This window comes from Chrysemys picta, chromosome 6 (genome assembly GCF_011386835.1).
Source record: "Chrysemys picta bellii isolate R12L10 chromosome 6, ASM1138683v2, whole genome shotgun sequence".
NCBI classification, from domain to species: Eukaryota; Metazoa; Chordata; order Testudines; family Emydidae; genus Chrysemys; species Chrysemys picta.
The window spans coordinates 41,111,132-41,137,800 of record NC_088796.1 but is presented as its reverse complement, the minus strand read 5'-3'; the positions used below and the strand labels follow the sequence as shown (position 1 = coordinate 41,137,800).

General features: G+C 43.9%; 1 protein-coding gene across 1 annotated transcript; it reads left to right on the top strand.

Moving 5' to 3' along the window:
- Nucleotides 1–2,383: 2,383 nt before the first annotated feature.
- Nucleotides 2,384–21,405, top strand: LOC135984263 (uncharacterized). The gene is made up of 2 exons (XM_065599047.1): nucleotides 2,384–19,757; nucleotides 20,748–21,405. Exons 1-2 carry the CDS (start codon nucleotides 19,181–19,183, stop codon nucleotides 21,221–21,223), a joined length of 1,053 nt encoding a protein of 350 aa, XP_065455119.1. The 5' UTR covers nucleotides 2,384–19,180; the 3' UTR covers nucleotides 21,224–21,405.
- The last annotated feature ends 5,264 nt before the right edge of the window (nucleotides 21,406–26,669 follow it).

The window sequence follows — 26,669 nt, the reverse complement described above, 5'->3', positions numbered from 1 at the left end:
GGGGACCTGGTTAGCACTACTGTGTATTGAGCCAAGGGTTTTGTTGAGTTATTCTCAGGACTTTTTGTGAGTGATTGCAGTTAATTTAGAATCCACAAGGATCAATTCTCTCTGGTCCTTTTCAGCATATAGATGCAAGTAGTAGGTGAACTGTTCAGTTCACATGGAGTCAAGTGCCAGCAATATGCAGTTACACACAGCTCTACCTATCCTTCAAAATATACAGCCACACCACTACCACCAAGATGGCCAAATGGGTGGATGAGATCAGCTCCTGGATGAACAACAGCTGGCTGAAGCTGAACCCAAGCAAGACAGAAGGTGATGCTGATGGGCAGAGAAGAGCATTTTGAATAGTCCTCAGCCATGGTACAGTCTGCTTTGGTTGAAGGTACACATCCACAGCTGGTCAATTCAGTCAGTAGTTCAAGAGTACTTTGGATTTCTCACTGATGCTAAGCTCTCATATAGCAGCATCAGTGAGTAATGCTTTTTACCATCTCCAGTTGGTAGGAGACTGTGTCCCATCCTGACAGATATGACATGGCCATACTTATTCATACCATCATCACTTCTCAGCTGGATTTCAGCAATGCAATATATCTGAGCATGAAGCCTTCAGCACTTAGGAAACGACAATTAATATAGAATGTTGCAGTGCATATTCTCAGCAACACTGGCTACTACAAACATATCAAAACTGTCCTCCATTCTTCACATAGGCTTCTCATAGAACTGACAATCAAGTTCAAGGTCTCAATACTTCAAGGTGCTTCATGGCCTGGGTCCAGGATATTGTAAAGACCTCTAAAACTCTAGAATAAAGACTGATTGACAGAGATGTTCCTCTGGCATAATGGAACTCTCTACAATAAGGGTAAAAGCGTGTCTGAATGGGAGACAGAATTTTCCCATGGGGTGGTTTAAAACTAGGATGAACTCTGTAGAAACTAAGGACCACCACAAAGCTCCCCACCTTCCGATTCAAGTGCAAGATGCCTTTTTTTGACCTTGCCTTCTCCACCGTATCTACAAGATAGAAAACCTAAAACCCTGCCAAAACAAGACACTACTTTTCTGGGAAGAAAATGAGAAACAAATAATACATGAAACATGTTAAGTCACGTTGCTTAATACACTACTAGAAGGTTCTCAGATACTATGTTGACGAGCACAGTATAAGAACCTACTGTGACAAAGTTCCTCCTCTATCTTAGTGGGTCCTGTGCTTATTGGCGGATTTTCTTGCCTCAGAGATTCACCATGTGGGTTGGGGAACAGCCCAGAGACCTTCCCCTCTGGAAGAACCCACGGTCCAGGTCAATTGGGAGGTTTGGGGGGAACCCGGGCCCACCTTCTACTCCGGGTTCCAGCCCAGGGCCCTGTGGACTGCAGCTGTCTATAGTGCCTCCTATAACAGCTGCATGACAGCTACAACTCCCTGGGCTACTTCCCCATGGCCTCCTCCAAACACCTTCCTTATTCTCACCACAGGACCTTCCTCCTGGTGTTTGACAACGCTTGTGCTGCTCAGTCCTCCAGCAGCACACCCTCTCACTCTCAGCTCCTTGCACCTAGCTCCTCACACTCACACCACAAACTGAAGTGAGCTCCTTTTTAAAACCCAGGTGCCCTGATTAGCCTGCCTTAATTGATTCTAGCAGCTGCTTCTTAATTGGCTCCAGGTGTCCTAATTAGCCTGCCTGCCTTAACTGGTTCTAGCAGGTTCCTGATTACTCTAGTGCAGCCCCTGCTCTGGTCACTCAGGGAACAGAAAACTACTCACCCAGTGACCAGTATATTTGCCCTGTACCAGATTCCTGTACCCCACTGGTCTGGGTCTGTCACACTACATAGAATAGAACAGAATGAGTTAGTCTCATAATGTGTTACCTTGTATAGATATTTTTTGTCTGAATTTTGACTGATATCGTACTGTCCTTTCAGCAGTGCTCCTCTGAAGTTCCTCAAAGTCTAGCTCAAGTCTTAACTAACCTAAATAAATTTATCACCTTCAAATTTTGCTACTTCACTGTTCACCCCCCTTTTTCAAGGATGCTTAGCTGTTTCCCAGTTCAGCCTTTGGCTCTTTATTTTCCAAAATTTGCTTTTTAATATCCTGGTAATGTTGTATTCCTTTGCTAACTATTCTTCTCTTTATTCTCCAACACCCTCAGGCGCATAGGCCGTCCATCAGTTTCCAACCTTCATTTTAGTCTTGTGGTGGTCTGTTCAGGCTTCTGAGTGTCATGTTGATAGATTTAGCTTCTTTCTCTGTTGTTCTGCATAATAGAAGAACAGGAGGACTTGTGGCACCTTAGAGACTAACAAATTTATTAGAGCATAAGCTTTCGTGGACTACAGCCCACTTCTTCGGATGCATCCGAAGAAGTGGGCTGTAGTCCACGAAAGCTTATGCTCTAATAAATTTGTTAGTCTCTAAGGTGCCACAAGTCCTCCTGTTCTTCTTTTTGCGGATACAGACTAACACGGCTGCTACTCTGAAACCGTTCTGCATAATGTTTCTCTAGGTCACCCTCTTTTTCTCTACTCCAGTGCTGTTCATGTTATCACTTGACATGAAAATCAGGCTCGTGGCATCCTTAAAGCATATCTTAAATATGTCCATCGTGTCTTCTTACTATGTTTGATGCTTTAGGTTGGTTTGGTCCTATAACTTCTGATGTTGCAGAAATTCTTTCCAATTAACTCTGAAGATCTTTCGTGTGCATTTACTTTGGAATGAGTTGATCTTACACATTCTGTTGTAGAATTTGTATTTTTGTATCTGTGCCAATCCGTGCTACTTTTCCAAATCTTTTCAAGTTTACAGAAGTTGTTTGCTGCTTTTGGTATTTGTTGCTTGACATCTAGTATGGTGTCACCATCATTGTACATCTGACTCCATAGACAGGTAGAATGGCTTGCTTACTTCTAATATTTCTCCTCTGCTCTGATGGTTGCTTTTGGGACATTGATAACCATATATTTTGTCTTCCCCTTGTTGAACAAACCAACTTGTTTTGCTGTGCCTGACAAAAGTTGGGTCTCGTCTTCCATCAAACAATGTGTTGGACTAAGCAGGGTGATGTCATCAGCACAAAAACGGTAATCTAATTGTGCTTTATCATTTTTCCATAAAATTCATTGGTTACCGTCTACAATTATTTTCTTCATGACATAATCAATGACCAGTGCAAACAACAGTGAAGACATAATAAACTTTTGCTTTACTCCAGTTGTCACTAATGGTATTAATACTTCTCTCTCTCTCCCCTGGAAATGCCTCACTGGAAAAATCCTAGGCACAAGATAATTACTGACTACTCCTAGGATTGTATTTGCCTTTTTCACAGTCGTATCACATTGAAGGCTCATAGTCATTTGTGATTGACGCACGCACGCACGCAGGTCTCTCTCCTCTTCTGTCTGTTGCAACTTGAGGCCCACCTTGTAGAAGAAATTCTTATTATTAGACCTTTAGTACATGACCTTTCACTTTGTACTATTGAATTTCATCCCATTCACTCCAGCCTTCAGGTCATCTAGATCTTCCTATATGATATTCTGATCCTTGCCTTCCCGGCTTTTGTATCATCAGCAAATCTCATTCTCTGACTTCTTTTTGTGCCAACCTCATTAATAAAAATATTGAATAAGATTGATCCCAAAACCAATCCTTGAGGAACTCCACTAGTAGCCTCCCTCTAGTCTGGTAGTTCACCCCTCAGCACAACCCATTGCCCTCTCCACTTTAGCCAGTTCCTTATGTATCTCACAGTACTTGTATTAATCCCTGTCTTCCCTAATTTACCTAATAATTTCCTGTGTGGTATCTTGTCAAATGCTTTATTGAAGTCCAAGCATATTAGATCTACTTTGCTTCCCTTATCTAAAAAAAATTATTTTTCTCAAAGAAGGAAATCAGATTAGTCTGGCATGATCTACCCTTTAGTAAATCCATGTTGCATTATCATATTTACCATTTTCCTCCCTGAATTAATTATTTTTTCTTTCACAATTTATTCTAAAGCCCATGTACTACTGAGATCAGACTAACAGGACTGTAATTGCCTGGAACATTTTTGTCCCCTTTCTTTAATATAGGTACCACATTAGCTATTCTTTTACTCATGTAGTGCCACCACTTCATCAATTGATTTATTAAAAATCCTTTCTATCAGACTAGCAATCTTATGTGCCAGTTCTTTCAATATATTGGGAGGGAAATTATCCGATCCCCCTGATTTGTGCACATTACACTCTTTGTTTTTCTTCTACTTTATATGTGCTAATTTTCATTTCTAAACAGTCATTTCCATCAGCTGGACAGCCTTCATGCCTATATTCCCTATTATCATTCTTACTAAAAACTGAGGCGAAGTATTAATTTAGTTTTGGGACCATACATAGATTATCTGTACTCGTATCTACACTGCATAGCGGCTCCAACCTCATCCTTCCTTATTCTCTTTTTATTTATATAAATACAAAACCTATTCTTATTTTAATTTCCTTAGCAAGAGCTAATTCAGCAATTCTCACTTTATTTCCTACATTTTCTAACCTCCATGATGTAGGTTTCTTTGCTGATCCAACACCCTTTACCATTCCCTATAGGTTCTCTGCTTACTCCTCATAACATGTTTGAGTTAGTTATTCATCCAGCTGGGTCTGGAGTATTTCCCTGTCAGTTTTTTCCCCTTGCTTGGGATGCACATTTCAGATAGGGTTTTTCTTATAGTTGATTTGAAGGTTGTAATAGCTCCTAAATCGATATCCAGGTATGATGGTAGATCTTCATCACGTATTTCTAGTAGTTCACTTGGGCTTGGGCTGTTTTAAAACAGACTGAAAATGTTCTGCCCATCTTTTCCTTTGTTCTTCTGTACCAAGTGTCTTTCAATTTGCATCTTTAATAGGACCTCCAGTACTGCTAAAAGTTTTCCTATTAGCTGGCTGATTGTCTGATACAAAGTTGTAAGGTCACCTCTTTTGCTAGCATCTTTAGGCTTGTGACATTCTATCAACATCTAGATAGATATAGCATTTTTATCTCACTTACTTATCTCTTTGCATGTCTTAGCATTCATGAGTTTTTGCTTTACACTTCCCTTTTCCCTTGGTCTAGAATCTAGATAATATAATCCTGCCATGAGTGCAGGGGACTGGACTAGACGACCTCTCGAGGTCCCTTCCAGTCCTATGATTCTATTATTGCTGCCCAAATAACATTGCTAATCCATTCTTCCCATTTTTAGATTTTGATTGCTAACTATGTTGAATTCAAATAGTTGATGGAAACCTGGAACCAATAACTCTCTTATGCACACATTTTCATTTGGCTCCTTGAGATCCCAGGTAGGTGCTCTTCTAATTAGGAGGAAAAGTTAGAGATCCTCACTGCAGTATAATGGAGGCTTTATTATGAGTCTTCAAGTTGATTGATTTCCAGTTACTACTTTTTACTACTTACTTTGTGCAGTTGAAGGCCTGGATGAACAACAAAATTTTGTGTCCCAGAACACGTGGAGATTAGCATTTACAAAAGTGTCATCTGACAGTCAGTTAACTGGAGTTACAACATAAGCAAAAACTGTAGATAAACGTTTACAGTGTTGTGCTGGTCCATGTCCTTCACTTGCATTACACCTCTCCCTGTGGTCCTTCTACATCCTGCCTTTAGATCTTTTCTTGGGTCTTTCCCAGCTTCATTGATGAGACAGCCCTATTCCAGATCTGGTCTCTACTTTATGAGTAAGGCTGCAGCTTTTTTGTGGTATCTTTATCAAAAATCACATAAAGTCACATAAAGTAAAATCACATAAAGTAAGTTCAGTAAAAGTCATTGGTTTAGTGACAACCCTTGTGACATTTTTTATTAAAAAATGTCCTGACAAATGAGGCAGCACCAACCACCTGTAGCAGCACCATCTGCCCTGCACTGCAACCCTAATCCCAACCTGGTGTAGAGGGAAGGCCTGGTGGTGGGATTGGGCTGGAGCGTGAGCCCACCCTCCTTGTACTCACCCCAGGCACCAGTGGCTACTGGACTGTGTCCCAGGGTTGAGAGGGAGCTTGTTGTGCACTCACTTCAGGCCTGAGCAGTGGCATCTCCTGTGTATTGTGGGGCTGTGCCTGGCTCCACACTTTGAGTGGTGACTTGGGGTGCCAGGTCTCGGCACCACTCAGGTTTGGTCTGCCTCCTTGTCCCCTATCATGATGGAGGGTCAGCTGAATGAGGAACCGGGCCCAGCCCTGCAGAATACAGGAGCTGCTGCTGTGGGGTGAGTCACACAGACACAAAAAACAGTCACGGACAAACGTGAAACTCATGCTAGCTGTGACTTTTTTCCCTCCACTGTGACAAACTTGCAGCTCAAATCATGATGGAATGCTGCTACTTATTATTGCCAGGCCCATCTTCCCAGTATACCTTGCAGCAACCTGCAGTTCCCAGGATTTTTCTGGGAACTACATCTCTCAGAATTAACTTGTTCAACCCCAAGTCAGCATGCCCTGTTACAGAGAAATTGTTGATCAGGAGTTGTCCATGTAAGCAATCAGCATGACTTAATCTAGACCCTTCTGAGGAAGCAGCTCTTCAAGGGAAAAGGGGCTACAGAACTTCTTCCTTCAATGGCAAATAACCAGAAAGATAGGTGTGGAAAATAATTCAGAGGCATCATGCTATAGAGTTTTAGAAAATGCTTAGGTCCTTCAAGCCTTCAGAGACCCCAGAGAAGCAGGCTGTATTCCAAGAAGCAATCTCACATCTTTTCCACACATCCTCCAATTTCCCATATATCCGAAGTAATAAAATTTAAACTGAAAAAGCCTCTGCTGTTCTGGTAGTCTCTATTGGTAAAGGGAAGCTTTAATTTTTGGGATTCATTCAAATGGCAGAAAGAAAACCAGTGTAGCTACCGAACCACAGATTTGCCAATTCAAGGCCAACTCAACTAGCTAACTGTAGCACAACTAAAATTGAGAGTTTGGAAATTGAAAGGAAGAAGTTAAAATCAACTGGCTATTGCAAAAATTTAACTGTCTATTGGCATCCAGTAGAAAATGAACAATGAATAGTATATAATGGGATCTGGAACAAGTTCAGTAAGGTTCAAAGAGATGTGGTCTCCTCATCTCAAAAAAGATATACTGACACTAGAAAAGGGCAACTAAAATGATTAGGGGTTTGGAACGGGTCCCATATGAGGAGAGATTAAAGAGGCTAGGACTTTTCAGCTTGGAAAAGAGGAAAATAAGGGGGGATATGATAGAGGTAGATAAAATCATGAGATATGTGAAGAAAGTAGATAAGGAAAAGTTATTTACTTATTCCCATAATACAAGAACTAGGGGCCACCAAATGAAATTAATAGTCAGCAGGTTTAAAACAAAAAAAGGAAGAAGTTCTTCACACAGCGCACAGTCAACTTGTGGAACTCTTTGCCTGAGGCGATTGTGAAGGCTAGGACTATAACAGCCTTTAAAAGAGAACTGGATAAATTCATGGAGGTTAAGTCCATTAATGGCTATTAGCCAGGATGGGTAAGAAATGGTGTCCCTAGCCTCTGTTTGTCAGAGGGTGGAGATGGATGGCAGGAGAGAGATCACTTGATCATTGCCTGTTAGGTTCACTTCCTCTGGGGCACCTGGCATTGGCCACTGTCGTTGGACAGGATACTGGGCTAGATGGACCTTTGGTCTGACCCAGTAGGGCCGTTCTTATGCTCGTATGTTCTAAAAGAACATCCATACTTCAACAGATCAGTTCAAAACCATTCTGGAGATCTTACAGAGTGGCCTCTGTAAGATTGGGGTAAAAGTGAGTAGTGACCTAAGAAAGCATGTCAGCAATAGCCAACATAAATGCTGGGCTAGATTTTGCTACTATCTACTTGCATTCCAGTGTAACCAGGTTCCTCATCTGTCATCCAAGTTCTCTGATTCTATTCATGTAATCTGTTGAGTACTCCAAACACTGAGCCATCTTATACTTGAGCTCTTGAATACACTCTCCATGGTACTTCCTCTTCCTCAAAGTTTCAGCTGTCACATCATCCAGAAAAATTCCTGAGTTTGGAAACCTTCCAATCAAACCATATTATACCTTTCACAAGGACAAAACTTGGTCTTTAGAACAGACTCAGAATTTATCCTGAAGGTTAGTTCCTTTTTTCACAGATCTCAAAATATTTCTCTACCCTTCTTCTGCCTAATCCCCAGGTACCCTTAATATGCCAATGGCAGTGAATATTTGTTAGGGAACTCCACATGATAATATAATCCAACACCACCTTCATTTTCTACCACCATGATCAACTAGCTTTCTCTGTGTTCACTGCTGACAATAGCCATTAGCAGGGCAGCACTTTTAGGATATATCTACACTGCAAAAAGACACCCGCTGCTGGCCCGTGCCAGCTGACTTGGGCTCATGAGGTTCAGGCTCACGGGGCTGTTCAATTGTGGTGTAGATGTTCAGGCTCAGGCTGCAGCCCGGGTTCTGGGACCCTCCCACCCTGCAGGGTCCTAGAGCTCTAGCTCCAGCCCAAGTTGATATGTCTACACACCACAATTAAACCACCCTGTGAGCCCAAATCAGCTGGCATGGGCCAGCTGTAGGTTTTTAATGGCAGTGTAGATATAACCTTAAAGGCCAAAATAGGTACCATTTTTCTCTTGGACTGCCTCTCTCAAAAGGTCAGAAGGTTGTCTTCTTCAAGAATGTACCACAGTGACTTTACCTGAAATCAATCAAATGTTCAAATGATCTAACTAAAAATCAGACATATTAGGAATAGAGAGAAAATCATATTAATGGAAACTGTCAGAACATATGGGTACCACGTGGCTTTTTTTTTTGGTAGTGGCTCCTTCAGTCTCCAAATAATAGCCTTATATTCTGGTCTGCTAGATATAAATAATTGATCTGAATTCCCCATTTCTCATATACACACATTGTATCTATGGCCCACAAAGTTGTGGGACCTTCTCAACCTTCTCCTGGTGCTGGCCAAGATGATCATCCTCCAATCCAGGAGAAGGAAACTCAATAAAGAAGTTCTCTGAGACTGCGGGGCCTACTTCCATTCCCTTATCGTGTCTCATCACCAGGTAGAGTTCCTCTGGGTGGTGTCCACTGATTTGACTCCTTTGCAGAACAGGGGGCACTATCTGGGATTCTCTTCTCAGTGTTCCACTCCGAGTCCCTTGTTCTAAATCTATGACCCTCACCCCTGTTCCTGTTTTCTCATTTTTGTACCCCTGGTTGTCTTCTGGACTCTGTCTCCTCTCCCCCTCCCCCAAAAAAATATGAGAGGGCAGGCCTTCATTCTGGGTGGCTTTACGTCCACCATCCCAGGATTCAACTATGCTGCCACACCCTAGTTAAATATAGTTCTCTATATTAAAATAAACTTAGTTAAAATACAAAATTCTGTTCAAAATGAGGTTAAAAGATTCTTCTATTTACTAATAGTATTGGTCTTAGACTTCTACTGACGAGTTTATATAATGCACAGTTGAGATAAAGCTGCTGTTATTGCTGCTTTTGGTAACTTGCAATGTATTGACTTTAGCAAGATATATCTTGTTTACAGATTATCTCACACACTCTTATAATGCTACCTATATTCCTCAGGCCATCCCTTCAGTTGTATTATTTCCATGTCTTCTGCATGGCACCAAGTTTTCTCTTAAATTGTTATGAAATCATACCAGTAAATGGTTTTGGCTAATTGTTTGACATTTGTTGAATTTTTAGCAAGTTGCTACAGTTTTCATTTTGACTGCAAATCAGGGAAGTGTGTGGCTCTGATTGTCATCATTTGTGTCTGTAAAGTTTATAGCAGATACCTGAATGAGCTATTTGCTTGCTTTCTTGAGAGAGGACAAGTGGTGGTAATGAAGCAGTATGATGGCTGTTGAGCCTCGGTATTGTGAGGCAGTCATAAGCCTAGAAAAAAGTCAATTTGCCTTATGTTCCAGTACACATTGCAGCAGTTCAAAAGGGTAGCAGTAACTTCTTCAAAAATTTGTTTACCTTACCTTTAAAAACATGTTCTCTAGAGTCCATGAAATCATAGATAAAATATAGTATTGAAGGCATGCACTAAATTTTCACCTGTTCATATTGAGTCTCTATTGCACCCCCTACTGGCCCTCTTTAGACTGAAGACACCCAATTAATGTGCTTTTGAAAGAGAGCCGTGATTACTGAATTCTTTTTTGCCTTTTTGCAATCTAACCATACATTTTTTTTTAAATTGATCAGATCATCTTTTTCTGGTTCCCAAAGGTGAAATTCCAGTGATTAAGCCACCAAGCCTCTTTTTTCCTCGAATATTCTTGGGCAACACTATGTCTTAGTTCAAATTGTTTCCAGGTTAAACAATGAACATTCCAAGGCACCTCGGCAGTGCCGAACTACCCATAATTATAATCAGCCATAGTTACAAAAACTTCTTTGTTCTGCAGAAGTTTAAAATTCTGTACTTTACAAAGTTTATTATGTCAAATGAAACTTAATCTTGCCTTCCCTTTTTGGCAAAAAAATCTGTTTGCAGGTGCTTCCAAATGAGCTTTTGGGTTATAGTGAGCAGTGAGCCAAGACAAATGTAATTTTGATGGTATTTCTATTGTAACTGTAATTTAGGACTCATTTACATGAGTAGCTGGAGGCTGTTTCAGGCAGACATACTTAAAATATAAATTACCCTCAATTAATGTTGTATACTTGGTAAATATACGTGGTAATTGCAGTCCTTTACTATTTATAATAAATCATTTCCTCATCAATCAGTTGCTCAAGTTTCACCAATGTTATGAAGTGCTTTTGTTTGCTAAAGGAAACACTGGAGATTTCTGATTGGCAAAGAGTTAAGTTGTTATTCTTGGTGAAATGATCTTCCAGAGATGTCTTTTCCAGAATTCTAAATTAGCTGCAAAAAATCCAAACTCAGAAAAATAATCCCATTATTCAAAATACATTGGTACATATCAGAGTACATCTTTCCTATATCTTTTTTCTTTAATAGGAGTAGAACTGCTCAGTTTTCCTCTGTGGATTTTGCACCTCATGCAAAGCTCCTAAGAGTAAATTGTTAGACCACTGAATGTGGCCAAACAGCAGGTATTATCGTACAAAGTGTGTGTGTGTGTGTGTGTGTGTGTGTAAAACCTGGTGCACTGATGTCCGGCTTCAGTGACCCAACTCTAATTTAAAAGTGGAACATCATTTTCTTTTAGTATTTTCCCTTAATGTTAATGGAGCTGTTGTCTCTTTTATTAATATGGAGAGTTTTGTTTTGTGGCAAGCCTTCACAGTTTCTTAAAATTATATATTTGATTAGGTCCTGAAACATGTTGGTTATAGTTCTACAACACTGAAATGAGCCTTAAGAATAATGACTTTGCTGTAGTTAAGAGAAGAACCCAAAGGCTAAAGTAACCATTAATAAAGTTGCTTAATAAAAAGGGAGCAGAACTGTGTTTCCTCATAAAAATGTGAAGCTGCTCAAGTGAGCTGAATTTAGAGTTAAATAACATTTCGAATAGTCCTCCCACCTCTATGTATAGTATTTTTAATGTACATGTATTCTGAATAAATATACAGCAAAACTTTTTTTTTTCAAATGCAATGTTTAGTTCTGTTTCTTTATCATATCTAAAAGCTTTTCAGGGCAGGGAATTTGTTTTACTGGATGTTTATCTCACACATTTATAGTGTTAAGTGCTTTTTAACAATAATGCCATTCATTTTATTACCCACATTTTTTATCGTTTGGAACTTTTAAAAAGAAAACCATATTCTGCTGTCAGTCATACCAGGTATACAGGAAGTAACTCAGTTGAAATCAATGGCACTATGTCATATTTACACTGCTGTCATATTTACACTGAGAGCAGAATTAGACCTGCTATCTCTTAAAATGCACTTACTGTAGGTATATTCATGTATTAGAAATACTCAGATTTGGAATGTAATTACAGTTGCTGTAAAAGTCATGAAACAGGTAGACAATGTGTCCTGCAATTAAAGCTTATGAGAAGTTAAACCAGTAAGTAGTTTCCCAGACACCTCCAACCCCGCAGAGTAATTCCTGATTGTGAGCAGGAGCTTGGTTTTGATGTTCTTTGCATATAAAGGCTGAGGCTGCACAGTCAATACATGCTTTGACAGAGTGCAAGCTTGACAAAAATAGTGTAACCTGATCAAAGTCCCTTATATATGACAGGAATCTGGCAGCATTGCAAATAGCCTGTTATTTGTGAAGATATAATACTGAAAAGCTGGCAAAAGTATAAAAAATAATAATGTAACTGCATGTGTCAGGGTCTCAGCAGAATTCTGTTAAGAAGAACATGAGTTCTTATGTAACTTTTCTTCTACAAATAGGGCTGCTGTGAGCAGTAACAACAGCTGAATTTTAAAAAAATGCTTGAGAGTCTCTTGACTGCTAACTTTGAGATGATTAACTCAGAAAGAAAGCTCTCACATATGGGTTACAGTTCAATAACACTGAAACTAACCTTGAGAATAACAACTCTGTCTTGACTGAATTAGTCAAACAGTGACTGTTCTACATCAAGGAAAGTATAGTTGCTGCAGTGTTCAAATTTTATAATGGAACACAGATACTTTATGGAATATTATTACATTTGTATATTGACTATGAATTAATCACAAGGAAAACAAGTTTTTAAGGATGCCAATGGTCATTTAAGTCAAATTAGACTGGGGAGGGTGGGCAGAATCACTATGTGAACTATAATAGAATTTGAAATGGGAAGTCTCATACAATGCCAAATACATTAAGAGATCATCTAACTCTAGCTAGATCTTGATTATACAGAAACTTCTATCTTAAATCTATAGGGAACTAATTAGTGGACCAAATTTATTTCTGGTATTCTTCCATTACACCAGGGAAATGCACATCGATGGACTTACACCAGATATGAAATTGGCTCATTGTACCAAATGCAGTAGGAATGTCTACAAGTAATAGTACAAAAGAAGCATTGTCGTTAGTTTAACAAAATTATCTTTGCAATGGTTTATCAAAGCTGTTTTCAGGCTACTATTGGTCATAAATCCAAATCTGCAAGGTGGTCAGAGTGTAGTTAGTTCTGTGAGTGAAAACAGACACACACTGCCAACTTAAAAAAAGTTCCAAACAAGAAGAGAAATTTAGAGAGATAGTTGGACAAACCCAAGAAGTCCATGTGTTTATGGTTTTTAAACATTTAAATTGTAGCAGCAGTTCTAACACACTTAATTTAAGAGGCCAAATGATTAACATGATATTAATATGTAGTTTACAAATAAATATGCGAGTTTGTAACTCAGTGTCTTGTGTCAGCAAGGATTTTTGTATTTGTGAAACAACCTTATCAGACATGGTAGTGTGCAGTTTATCAAATTAGCACATGATACACACTGCACCAAAGCTATACACTATTTAATATAAATATCTGTATTTCACTGCCTAGTTGCTTGTTAACTACAAACAAATCTCACAAGCAGAATGTATGGAATATTTTGATATCCTAATTAGGATGTTACTCTCAATTATGGCAATGCTTATTTCAGAGAATTTCACCTCTGGTTTTTGATAGGTAGAAAAATCCTTTGTGTAAATCCACAGTGTTTAAAATGTCAAGCTTCATTAGCATAGTTTGATTAAAACTTAAGCAGTTTAGTAATCATCTTAAGGCCTTACTAATACTTTGCAATACTGCCAGGTATTAAAACTGAGTACTTTTGTTTGCACTAATTTTTTCTGACCAAAATATATTATAATGAAAGAGTAACAGGCATGCTCCGTTTTACAAAGAAAATCTGTTTCCCCACTCATAGCATGTATTGCTGATAGGTAATCAGGTTATACCATAGAAAGTGACATGCTCCTCTTATTATATTTCACCCAGGGTTTGAAATATTTACCCATTCTCTACTAGACTGAGTGAAAAATAATTGCCTCACCATAGACCGTGCTATTAAAGTCAGACCCCAGATAACTTTAAATAGTGTATTTTTTGTGTACTATCTTTAGTTGCAAGAATCTTTTTTTTTAATTTATCCCCTTTTTGAAACTTACCATGTCTCTTGATTTTATTATGCCTTCTTCCCTTGTATATTTAGCTCTTTTCCCCTTGATTCTTATATATTTTATTGCAAAGTATCCAGAGCCTGTTTCCTCGTTCTTTCTCCATTTCCCTACCCATCTTGTTATAGAGTTCTTTCCCTATCTTGTTTTCCACTGTCTTCCTTATATTTTGTGTCTGTCTTCTATTTCTCCTTCCAAAATCTCTCAATACTGTGCTACTCTTTTTTCATTCCCCACTATGTCAAACAGTATTCGCAGTGGGGTGTTCCTTATCTCCATAGTAACTACAGGCAGACCAGATCTTTGGCTCTGAGCCAGGTTTTAGGATGGTCCCTCAGGAAGGACTCTACACAATCTCCATTTTTGGCAGAGTAGGCTTTGAAGATTTTTCTCCTCAAAACTACTACATTGAAAGAAATATTTTTGTTTGGTTTCTGAGGCAAGTTTGAAGCACAACACCCTTCCCTTCTCCTCTCAGAAATGCTAGACAGAGACCATCAGGGAAGAAAAAGGTCAAGAAATGTTTCCTTTTGCTCACTTTTTGCCCATCAAGTAGGCTGCCAGGGGCAAAGGTTAAAGCTCCCAGCCACTCTGTGGACATGGTCCAGCCTGAGACAATTGAGCAGGCTACAGGGAAGATTCCTTTACTGAGAACAGGACAGGAACTAATGGCATGGAACAAGGGATACTTTCCTGCTCCCCCCCAAGATTTTGAAAGCACATTTCCTGCCCTCCCCTCCCCCCCGCCCCCCCGGGGAACTTTATTCCCACAACTTGCAAAGTAGGCACAAAGGATTCAGATGAGCCAGGAAGAAGAAATTCCCTCTCCCAGCCAGCACTCAGGCTGTGGAGATGGTTGAGAAGGCTGCAAAGGATCCTCTCCTGGGAGGTCTCACCCATTAGCAAGGTGCCAGGTTCTCTGGCAGCCTATCAGATCCTGTTGAGTCATCCTGTCTTATGTGGCTTCAGCTCTATTCTCTTTTTGTTCTTACAGCCCCCATTTGACCAGGACCCAGCAGCAGGGATCAGTGGGGTAGAGTGATTCAGATCACTTGCTCAGAGGTATGATCCTACCCCCTTTCCTCTTCTAGCCTCCAGAGGTCCTGTAGGAGGTGGTAAAGTGGCTACTCTTTTCCTTAGGAGACATGCCATCGGATTCTGTCCTTTTGGTTCCCCTGATAGCCCTCCCAGGGCACAACATTCCCCCCTACTCCTTTCTTAAGGTTTTGACTCAAATTGTCCTGCTGACCTGCCTCTAAGAGAAAGGAATTGATGCCTACTCTTTTTCTGTCTGATCATCTCATCAGGTACTCATGCAGGTCAAAGCTTTGAAGGAACTAGCAGTTGCAGTTAGATGCTTTCAAGAACATGACTTTTAAGTAAACGAGTAGAATGGACAATTACAGCCTTCATGGAACAAGCACCCACAGGTTTTTCTGGTCACCAACACACAGTTTCTTTCTCTGAAGAAAGACAGAACAAGAGTGTATCTGATTTGTCAAACATTGACATATCCCTCCTACACTAAATTCACCGACTCAACCTTGGGGCTTGCAGGTCTCATGCATGAATAACTTCTAATAGACTTGCTTTCACATGAGGACCCTGCACGTTTACTGTTTCTCTTCCAGCCTGTAAATGCAGAAAATCACTCTATAAAGCTGTTGGTCCAGATACAGTATTAACATTTCTTGAGGAGTTCATCTTAAAGACTTTTCATGCTATCTGATGTTGAGGCCAGAGAGGCAGGTTCTCAATACTGCTAGACTCCATGTAAGTGGGGCAGAATTAGACTTTTATGTAATTTAGGAGTGGTGACATGCAGCTATAAACCATTAGGCTGGCCCACCACGTCCAACAGATGATTCTTCAGAAGTATGGCATATTGAAACTGATAAGACAGATGATTTCAGTGTTACAAAGGCAGTCAGCCTTGATCATGTCGTAAGCACAAACTCATTTCATCTCTACTTATTGAAGTAGAAGAAAAGACAGGATGAGCTGATGCTTTAGCCCACAAATGAGCTTGTGCATGTTTGGAGCTCCATTAACAGTTCTGCTTGCAGGATCAGAACCTAAATTATATTCCCTCTCCCATGTTGCAAATTTCAGGACACACTTTTGAAAGGTTAGAGGGTGGGAGAAAATAGAAGTAACTTTGCAATGGGTTGAATTGGGAAAAGTCTCCATGATGATAGCAGTAGAATTGTTAGAAACTCAAGTAACACAAAAGGTGCCTTATTTCACTGATTTTTGTCCCTAAACTGTTTAGTAATAGTACCTTTAGGATTGCAGGATAAAAACTCAGCCTGTAGACAAAAGATGGTTGGGAATTTTTCAATCAAACAGTTCTGTTGGAAAATGTTGATTCATCAAAATTGAAACTTTCTGCAGGAACATATTAGTTTTGACGAAACTTTCATTGGAAAGGCTTCTCAGGGTGAAACTTCTGGTCAAAATGAAAGCAAGAACCAACCCAGAAAAGCCAGTTGGTTAGGACTGTGACAGAATGTACCACCCCCAGACTGGACCAATGGGGACAGACCAATCACTGTGGACCCAGGAGGCCACACCTCCTCACCCCTGCTGCACATGCTGCAGGTGGAAGGGGCAGATAAAAGGAAGCAGCCCAGCTCAGTCTGGGCTGGCTGAGGAGGAGGAGGAAGGACGCGTGTTGCAAGCTCCTGCAGAGACACCAGAGTCTCCCCAGGCAGTGGAAACCATAGACCATGCCTCACTATGCTGTGAGCGACCAGAGATTGATGGGGACGCCAACTGCAGAGATTGATGGGGACGCAAAGCTGCTGCCAGCCAGGGAGATGCATGAGAAGCACCTTGTGGTGGGACGTGACCCAGGGAAGGTAGTAGAAGTCAACACTTAATCTCTTAACGGGGAATCTCCCAGCTTCGTGGGGCCCTGGGTCAGAGCCCAGTGAAGCAGGGTGGGCCTGGGTTCCCCTCTCCACATGCCAGTAGGTGTGGCAATTGCTTGTTTGCTCTGCCCCACCTGGAGGCTAGAAACTGACTGTTCTTTCCTGTCCAGAGGGTCAGAACCCCAGTTGTTGTTTGTTTGCTCCAGCCAGGAAGGTCAGGGGCCCTAGACAGCTTGTTTATCAGCCCTGTCTACGGGTTATAGACTGACTGTTCTGCCCCACCCAGAAGGCCAGGAACCATAATTGTTACTGTTGACCCCAGCCAGGAGGCTCGGAGGCTACAGACTGTTTGTTCTACCCCGCCTGGGGAACGCAGGTGGATATTTGTTTGTCTCCCACCAGGGATCCTGAGACCACATTGTTACAATTATTTGATCCCACAAGGAGTACAGATGACTGGTCCAATAGGGAAAGCCCCACTTGACAAACAGGGCCCCCCATCACAAAGACACTCATTTGGGATATGATAGACCCAGATGCAATTCCCTGCTCTGCCTGAGTTAGAGCATGGCCTTGAATCTGGCTCTCATCCTAGGTGAGTATCCTAACCACTGGGCGATTGGCTATGGAGTGGGTTTTTCCTCAGTCTCTTTTGCTGGAGCTGTTCCATTTTGTATAAATAACTACTAATAGGAGCAGGGACTTGAACCTGGGTCTGCCATAGCCCAGGCAAGTGCCCTAACCACCAGACTACGGCATCTGTCTCAATTTTTGTGAAAATTTTCAAAAGGTCTTAGTTTTTGTCTCAATGTGTAACAGGAAAATACTTGAAATCTGAAAAATTTTTGTGGAATGAAAAAATTGTTACTTGCCCAGCTCTACTGCAGACACTCTCTAAGGCAATGTTTCCCAAATGCTGGAGCCTGACCCACCCCTGGGTCATGGGAAGAGCTTAGGTGCATCAGACATGCCCCAGAGACATGCCCCTCACAGTACTCTTATTTCCCCTGGGCAGCAGGCAGTGGGATCCTGACAGCAGCAGTGTGGAGGAAGCAGCTGCAGCTAGCAAGTGGATAATCATCAGCCTGTCCCCTGTCCGGATCCCACTCTTCACAGTGCTACCCAGGGGAAGTGAGAGCACGGAGGAAGCTCATACAGGGCAGGGACAAGCTGCTGACACTCTCTGTACACTCTCTGGCTCTGCCCACTTCCACTGTTCTGCTGCAGCTGCTGCCTCCTGGATCTTGCTCTCACTTGTCCTAGACAGCAGCAGCAGTGTGCAGGAAGTGTCTGGAGCCAGCAAGCAGACGTCAACAACCTGGTAGCAATTACAGCCCAGCCATGGCAGGAGAGGGGCTGGCTGGGGTGCAGGAGGGTGCAGGACTGGCAGAGCGAGAACAAGGGGCTGAGAGGAGCCAAGCAGGGGACTTGTGGAGGGGGAGGGGAAGGGGGAAGCAGGGGTAATGGTGAGTCACCTTAGTAAAAAGTTTGGGAACCACTGGGCTAAGGTCTCAAGCTTAGCAGGAGTTGACAGTTGTGGCCTATTAGGTAGTTGGAAGATGGAACGGATGGCTGTTTCTTGTGAAAGGGGGCTTTAGGCCTCCTACAAAGGGAATATTCCTAGAAAGGCATCTACCAAACTGAGAAGAGTAACCTGGGATATGCTCTTCTCTTTATTTTCCTTAATTCTTATCCTTCCCTCCGTCAAATGTGTGACCCTCTGCTAAATGGAAATCAATATTGTTTGAGTGATTATTTTAATTAGGACACCAAAAAAGGGGTGAGGGACAGTAAGGCCTGGTCTACACTAGGCGTTTATGTCGAAGTTAGCGCCGTTACATCAAATTAACCCTGCACCCGTCCACACTGCGATGCTATTTAGTTCGACATAGAGGTCTCTTTAATTCGACTTCTGTACTCCTCCCCGACGAGGGGAGTAGCGCTAAATTCGACATGGCCATGTCGAATTAGGCTAGGTGTGGATGGAAATCGACGCTAATAGCTCCGGGAGCTATCCCACAGTGCACCACTCTGTTGACGCTCTGGACAGCAGTACGAGCTCGGATGCTCTGACCAGCCACACAGGAAAAGTCCCGGGAAAATTTGAATTTGAATTCCTTTTCCTGTCTGGCCAGTTTGAATCTCATTTCCTGTCTGGACATCGTGGCGATCACAGCAGCACTGGCAACGATGCAGAGCTCTCCAGCAGTGATGGCCGTGCAGTCTGTGAATAGAAAGAGGGCCCCAGCATGGACTGATCGGGAAGTCTTGGATCTCATCGCTGTGTGGGGCGATGAGTCCGTGCTTTCTGAGCTGCGCTCCAAGAAATGGAATGCAAAGATCTATGAGAAGATCTCTAAAGACATGTCAGAGAGAGGATACAGCCGGGATGCAACGCAGTGCCGCGTGAAAATCAAGGAGCTGAGACAAGGCTACCAGAAGACCAAAGAGGCAAACGGACGCTCCGGATCCCATCCCCAGACATCCCGTTTCTACGAGGCACTGCATTCCATCCTCGGTGCGGCCGCCACCACTACCCCACCACTGACCGTGGACTCTGAGGATGGGATAGTGTCCACGGCCGGTTCCTCGGACATGTTAGGGGATGGGGAAGATGAGGAAGGAGATGAGGAGGGCGAGGCAGTCGGCAGCGCTCACAACGCTGATTTCCCCGACAGCCAGGATCTCTTCATCACCCTTACAGAGATCCCCTACCAAGCGTCCCCAGCCGTTACCCCGGACACAGAATCTGGGGAAGGATCAGCCAGTAAGTGTTGTAAACATCTAAACATTTATTTTTAACAGAACAGGAATATTAACAATTAAAAGAATGGGTTGTTCATGATTACTTTGCCCTAGGCGCTTAACGGTTCAGTCATGGGCAGTGCAAGTTTTGAAAAAAAAATCTAGCAATGTCCGGTTTTCCGTGATTGTCCTGCCCAAGCCGCTCTACTGTTTAGTCCCTGCTACTGCAGCTACAGTAAAATGCGGTCTATATGTCCGGGGATAGAGCAGTAATCCTCCTGGGACATCTCGATGAAGCTCTCCTGGAGGTAATTGGAAAGCTGTTGCATGAGGTTCCTGGGGAGAGCGGCCTTATTGGGTCCTCCGAAGTACGACACGTTGCCGCGCCACGAGACTATCAAGTACTCGGGAATCATTGCTCTGCACAGCAGGGCGGCATACGGCCCTGGTCTTTGGAGGCTTTCCCGGAGCATTCTCTCTCTCTCGCTCTCAGAGATCCTCATCAGGGTGATGTCGCCCATGGTGACCTGCTTTGAATTAGGTAGGGGAATGTTAGTGTTGGGACTGCTTGCCCGTTCCTTTACAGAACTGTAACCGCTGGTTTGCAGCCACGCGGTGGAGGCGGGAGAGGGGCAGCCGAAAGGGATCGTTCCCGGGGACAGCCGCGAGGGGGTGGGACAGGGGCAGAGTTCCTGCTTGCCGGATTGCTGGCAGCAGGGACTGACATTGCTTTAAATGTGAAATGAGGCCAGTGGTAATATAAAAGTTTTAAACTGCCACAAGTCTACGGCTTACCATGTCTGCCTGGTAATTCTGTTGTGCTGCCCCGCTTCTCAAATGTGCTGTGCAAGACCCCAGGCACTGAATGCGAAGGCCGAGAATTCGACCTTGTGCTGAGTGCGCATGTGATAGGTGCTGTGCATGGTCTTGTTCACAGAGAAAGACTATGTTCTTTGTTCACAACTACATTTATCTTTCTGAGGAATTCACTCCCTTTTTCCCATTTCCACAGCCCCATCTGCGACTGTCTCACAACCTAGCCTGGCATCACACTCCCAGAGGCTAGCGCGGATTAGGCGTAGGAAGAAGAGGACACGGGAGGACATGTTCTTGGAGCTTATGGCCTGTTCCCAAGCCCAGGCAGCACAGCAGACCCAGTGGCGGGAGAACTTGCCCCAAATGCACCAAGCAAACATGGATCGGGAGGAGAGGTGGCGGCAGGAAGACCAGCAGGCGACTCAAACGCTGCTTGGACTACTGAGGGAGCAAACAGACACGCTCCGGCGCCTTGTGGATGTTCTGCAGGAACGGAGGCAGGAGGACAGAGCCCCGCTGCAGTCCATCTCTAACCGCCCTCCCCCGCCACCAAGTCCCATACCCACCTCACCCAAAGTGCAAAGAAGGAGAGGCGGCAGAGTCCGTGCTAACTCTCACTCCACCCCTGCAGAGAGCTCTAGTAGCAGAAGGCTCTCATTCCCCAAAATTTGAAAAGTTCTTTCCTTCCCGCCTGACACAAGCCCCCGTCCAAGTTTCACCTCCCAGTTCCATGTGTAGTTGATAATAAAAAATACGTTTCTGTTAACTACTGTTTCAATCATGTTCTTTTGGAGGAGGAGGGGAAAGGGGGTTGGTAATTGGACAGGACAGTCACCTTTGGCAGGGTACATAGGCGGGGGCAGGTACAGTGCAGTGATGCAGTGACTAGTTACCCTGGTTAGTCTGGGAGGTGGTTTTCATGTTATGTGGTGGGGGGTGGCTTGCTCTGTGACTTTGTGGCGGGGGAGGGCAGTTACAGATCTTAAGCGGCGGTCCTTATGCAGGATCACAGAGCCACGCAGCAGGGGATCTGTAACCGTCCTCCCCCTGCCACAAAGTCACATAGCTCCCCCATACACACAGTCCCGATCAGGAGGGGTGACAGGCTCCGTTGAAACAACCATCCCACCACAGCGGAGCCTGTCAATCCTTGAGTTTAGAAGCTTCATTCGCGTCACTACGCTACACCCGCTCCGCACCACAGTCTGCGTCCCAGTTTTAAAAAATTCCAGCGAAAACAGTATTAAAGAAAACGGTGTGCATTAACAAAGTAGAACTATTTTTATTTCGAAACGTCTGTTGGAAGGGGGGTGAAGGGGGTATGTAACTGGATAGGATAGTCAACATTAACTGGGTAAAGAAATGGGGGCAGGTTCAGCTTCTCTGTACACAAACTTTAAAGTCACAGGTTACCCTGCTCACTCAGGAACTTTGCTTTCAAAGCCTCCCGGATGCACAGCGCTTCCCGCTGGTCTCTTCTAATCGCCCGGCTGTCTAGCTGTGCGTAATCAGCAGCCAGGCTATTTTCCTCAACCTCCCACCCCGCCATAAAGGTCTCCCCCTTGCTCTCACAGAGATTGTGGAGCACACAGCAAGCTGCTATAACAATGGGGATATTGGTTTCGCTGAGATCACAGCGAGTCAGTAAGCTTCTCCATCTCCCCTTGAGACGGCCAAAAGCACACTCCACCACCATTCTGCACTTGCTCAGCCGGTAGTTGAAGAGTTCTTTTTCAGTGTCCAGGGCGCCAGTATAGGGCTTCATGAGCCAGGGCATTAGCGGGTAGGCTGGGTCCCCGAGGATGACTATAGGCATCTCCACATCCCCAACAGTTATTTTGTGGTCTGGGAAGTAAATACCTTGCTGCAGCCGTCTAAACAGACCAGAGTTCCTGAAAACAAGAGCGTCATGAACCTTGCCCGGCCATCCCACGTAGATGTTGGTAAAACATCCCCTGTGGTCCACCAGTGCTTGCAGCACCATGGAAAAGTAGCCCTTTCGGTTAATGTACTGGCTGGCCTGGTGGTCCGGTGCCAGGATAGGGATGTGAGTTCCATCTATGGCCCCACTGCAGTTTGGGAATCCCATCGCTGCGAAGCCATCTATGATCGCCTCCACGTTTCCCACGGTCACTACCTTTGGCAGCAGTACATCAACGATTGCCTTCGCTACTTGCATCACAACAACCCCCACGGTAGATTTGCCCACCCCAAACTGGTTCGCGACTGACCGGTAGCTGTCTGGCGTTGCAAGCTTCCAGAGGGCTATGGCCACTCGCTTCTGGACAGTCAGTGCAGCTCGCAACCGGGTGTCATTGCACTTCAGGGCAGGGGACAGCAACTCACAAAGTTCCAGGAAAGTTCCCTTCCGCATGCGAAAGTTTCGCAGCCACTGGGATTCATCCCAGACCTGCAGCACTATGCGGCCCCATCACTCAGTGCTTGTTTCCCGTGCCTAGAATCGCCGTTCCACGGCATCAACATGACCCATTGCCACCGTGATGTCCTCGGCGCTGGGTCCCCTGCTTTCTGAGAGGTCTGTGCTACTCTCAGACTTCAGGCCATCACCGCGGTGCCGTAGCCTCCTCGCCTGACTTTTCTGCATCTGCCTCAGGGAAACCTGTATGATAAGCTGCGAGGCGTTGAGAGCGGCCACAACTGCAGCGATGGTCGCAGCGTGGTCCATGCTCGCAGTGCTGTGGCGTCCGCGCTGTCAATGACTGGAAAAGTGCGCGAACTGATTTCCCGCCGGCGCTTTCAGGGAGGGATGGCGGGAGTGATGGACGGATGACAACAGTTACCCAAAAGCACCCTCGACACATTTTGTTACCCAGAAGGCATTGGCGGCTACACCCAGAATTCCAATGGGCAGAGGGGACTGCGGGAACTGTGGGATAGCTGACCACAGTGCACCGCTTCGAATGTCGACGCTTTCACCGTTAGTGTGGACTCACAAAGTCGAATTACTGTCCTTAGTGTGGACACACACGTTCGACTTTGCAATATCGATTCCAAAAATTCGATGCAAGTAAAATCGAACTACTCTCGTAGTGTAGACAAGGCCTAAGATTAATCACAGGAGGAAAGCATCCTGAAGAGATGCTTTGTGTTTTTTTTAAGTTTGCTTTACTACCCAGACTTAAAGGATCAAGTAACCCCAAACCAAATGAGGGAGAAGTGGCTCTTCTAGATATCTGATTTATTAGCAAAATATTGACAAGGGTCGCTTTCTGCTAAACGCTTATGCTATTAACAAATATAATTAATAAGGCCTCCGCTGTATGTAGGCATAGTACATTCATATATTATGTATATCAGTGGTTCTCAATTGGGTACGCATATCCCAGGGATATGCAGAGGTCTTCCAAGGGGTACTGAACTCCTCTAGATATTTGCCTAGTTTTACAACGGGCTACATAAAAAGCACTAGCAAAGTCAGTACAAGCTAAAATTTCATACAGACAATGACTTGTTTATACTGCTCTACATATTATACACTGAAACGTAAGTACAATATTTATATTCCAATTGATTTATTTTATAATTATATGGTAAAAATGACAAAATAAGCAATTTTTCAGTAACAGTGTGCTGTGACACTTTTGTATTTTGATGTCTGATTTTGTAAGCAAATCATTTTAAAGCAGATACACAAGACAAATCATACTCCTGAAAGGGGTACAGAAGTCTGGAAAGGTTGAGAGCCACTGATGTGTATGCATTAGACTGAGAAGGCCAACCTCTGACCACAGAAAGGTCCCAAAGGTTCTGGTGCCATACTCTCAATGGAGAAACTAATTTTTTAATTTGAAGGCCCTCTGTATATCTGAACATCTGGCAACCATGTTTTTTCTTTGCATTCAGTTTAGTACCAATAAACTGAGGAAGCAGATAGGTTGGCTTGGCTGTAATGTTTTTTAACAAGTGGCTTGTAATCTAGTTCCATTTTGCCTCCATGTGCAAGGGTTTTAGGGGTAAGGGTCTCTGACAGGAGACAGGTATAAGTTATTAGGCTATGTGAAAAACTTAATTAATGAAGATAAGAGGACCAATCCTATTCTCCTTGAAGTCAAGGGCAAAACTACTTTTGATTTCACTGATTGCAAAAACAAACCAATGGAGGGGGACAGATGTGTATTGTGTCAGAGCTACAGTACCTTAAGGATCACTCCTGTGGCTCTGTGTTTCTTCTTCTTCGAGTAGTGTCCCTGTGGGAGCTCCGTTGTAGGTTGCCGATTAGAGAACTTAAGTAGCAGTGTCTGTTGGGTCCACACAGGTGCTGTCTCGCTTCTTGCTGTGCCACCTGGGCTTACTGTCCTCAATTCGTTCTCAACTGCCCCATGCTAGAGATGGCACTTTTAGCTGTCCATTAGCGGATCATTAACTCTCTTTTTCATTGTTAATTTTAGCTTTTAGAAACCTTTTAGCTTGTCATTCTGACTTTTATTTGGCCATGCCTTTAAAAAAAAAAAAAAGAAAAAAACAAGAAAGAAAATACTTTGTTCTTGTGTCCCCCGGGACAAGGGTATGCCCAGCTCTCTGGGCTTCAAGAAGTGTCGTACTTGCAACAAGGCAATCCCTGTCATGGACAAGCACTCCCAGTGCATTCACTGCCTCTGCAAGGGCCACATCCAACAGCAGAAGTGCTTCCTCTGCCAGCAGCTCTGACCAAGATCCCGCAAGGACAGAGAGCTTTGCCATAAAATCTTTATGGAGGAGGCTTTCTGACCACAGCCCTCCAGCAGGCGAGTCTTCCCCTCAACTTCGACTTCAAAGCATTGTGGGCCAAAGAAATGGTCTGGGGAGTCCTCTCCCAAGTTGAAAAGAGGAGCGGGAAGTCCCCTCAGTGAGCCTAGCGATAGCTGAAAGCGATCACCCTCTCGCTTCTTATCCTCGGCACCGAGACTGTCCGGCACCCAGGTCTCACAGCGACCGTCAGTGTCCAGTACCGTTGATAGGCCCATGGACCCTTTGGACACAGGCACTGAATCTTCAGTACAGACAGATAAGGGAAACGCCCTAAGATGCTCCTGGTACACAAGCTGACCTCAGTACTGACAGCAGCATCAGCCCATCTGTCACCGGAGAGATTGGTGCAGGCAAAGACACCAGGCTACACGGTACCAGCAGAATCCCCGCAAGCCAGTGACCTGGCCACATTGGAAGCGCCTGACTCTCCACCCCTTGTTACCGAGATCCTGGCACCGAGCCATGGCCGACCAAGGGGTATTTCCCCACAATTATGCCATGCCCCTCCAATGTCAAATGAGGGATCAGACAGCAAGCCGGAAAGTGTTTTTCGGTACTCCTCCCAGGCTCCATATGGGACCCAATATCAACAGGGTTTGGGAATGTACAACCAGATGGCACTGCCACTATCTTAGTACAGCCACCTGTGGGCACCTCCACGAGGCCCTATTCCACCGCAGTGGCCATATTGGGACCCTTAGGCAGCACACCAACAGCCTATCTCAGGGGCACCGAGTATCACTCAAAAGCCTCCCAGCCATGCTCCCTCAGCCACAGCATCATGGACCTAAGAACCCTAGGAAATGGATGAGCAGGAGGTGGATGCAGAGGAGGAGGTCACTCCCAAGGCAATATCATAGAATCATAGAATATCAGGGTTGGAAGGGACCTCAGGAGGTCATCTAGTCCAACCCCCTGCTCAAAGCAGGACCAATCCGCAACTAAATCATCCCAGCCAGGGCTTTGTCAAGCCTGACCTTAAAAACCTCCAAGGAAGGAGATTCCACCACCTCCCTAAAAATTTTTTTTCCTAATATCCAACCCACTGCAACTTGAGACCCTTACTCCTCATTCTGTCATCTGGTACCACTGAGAAAAGTCTAGAGCCATCCTCTTTTGAACCCCCTTTCAGGTAGTTGAAAGCAGCTATCAAATCCCCCCTCATTCTTCTGTTCTGCAGACTAAACAATCCCAGTTCCCTCAGCCTCTCCTATAAGTCATGTGCTCCAGCCCCCTAATCATTTTTGTTGCCCTCCGCTGGACTCTTTCCAATTTTTCCACATCCTTCTTGTAGTGTGGGGCCCAAAACTGGACACAGTACTCCAGATGAGGCCTCACCAATGCGGAATACAGGGGAATGATCACGTCC

Bases quoted from the DNA above. Each gene is read 5' to 3' on its own strand.
- LOC135984263 (XM_065599047.1), top strand. From the start codon at position 19,181: ATGCAGAGCTCTCCAGCAGTGATGGCCGTGCAGTCTGTGAATAGAAAG. The intron at 19,758-20,747 runs GTAAGTGTTGTA...CCATTTCCACAG, and splicing joins ATCTGGGGAAGGATCAGCCA to CCCCATCTGCGACTGTCTCA.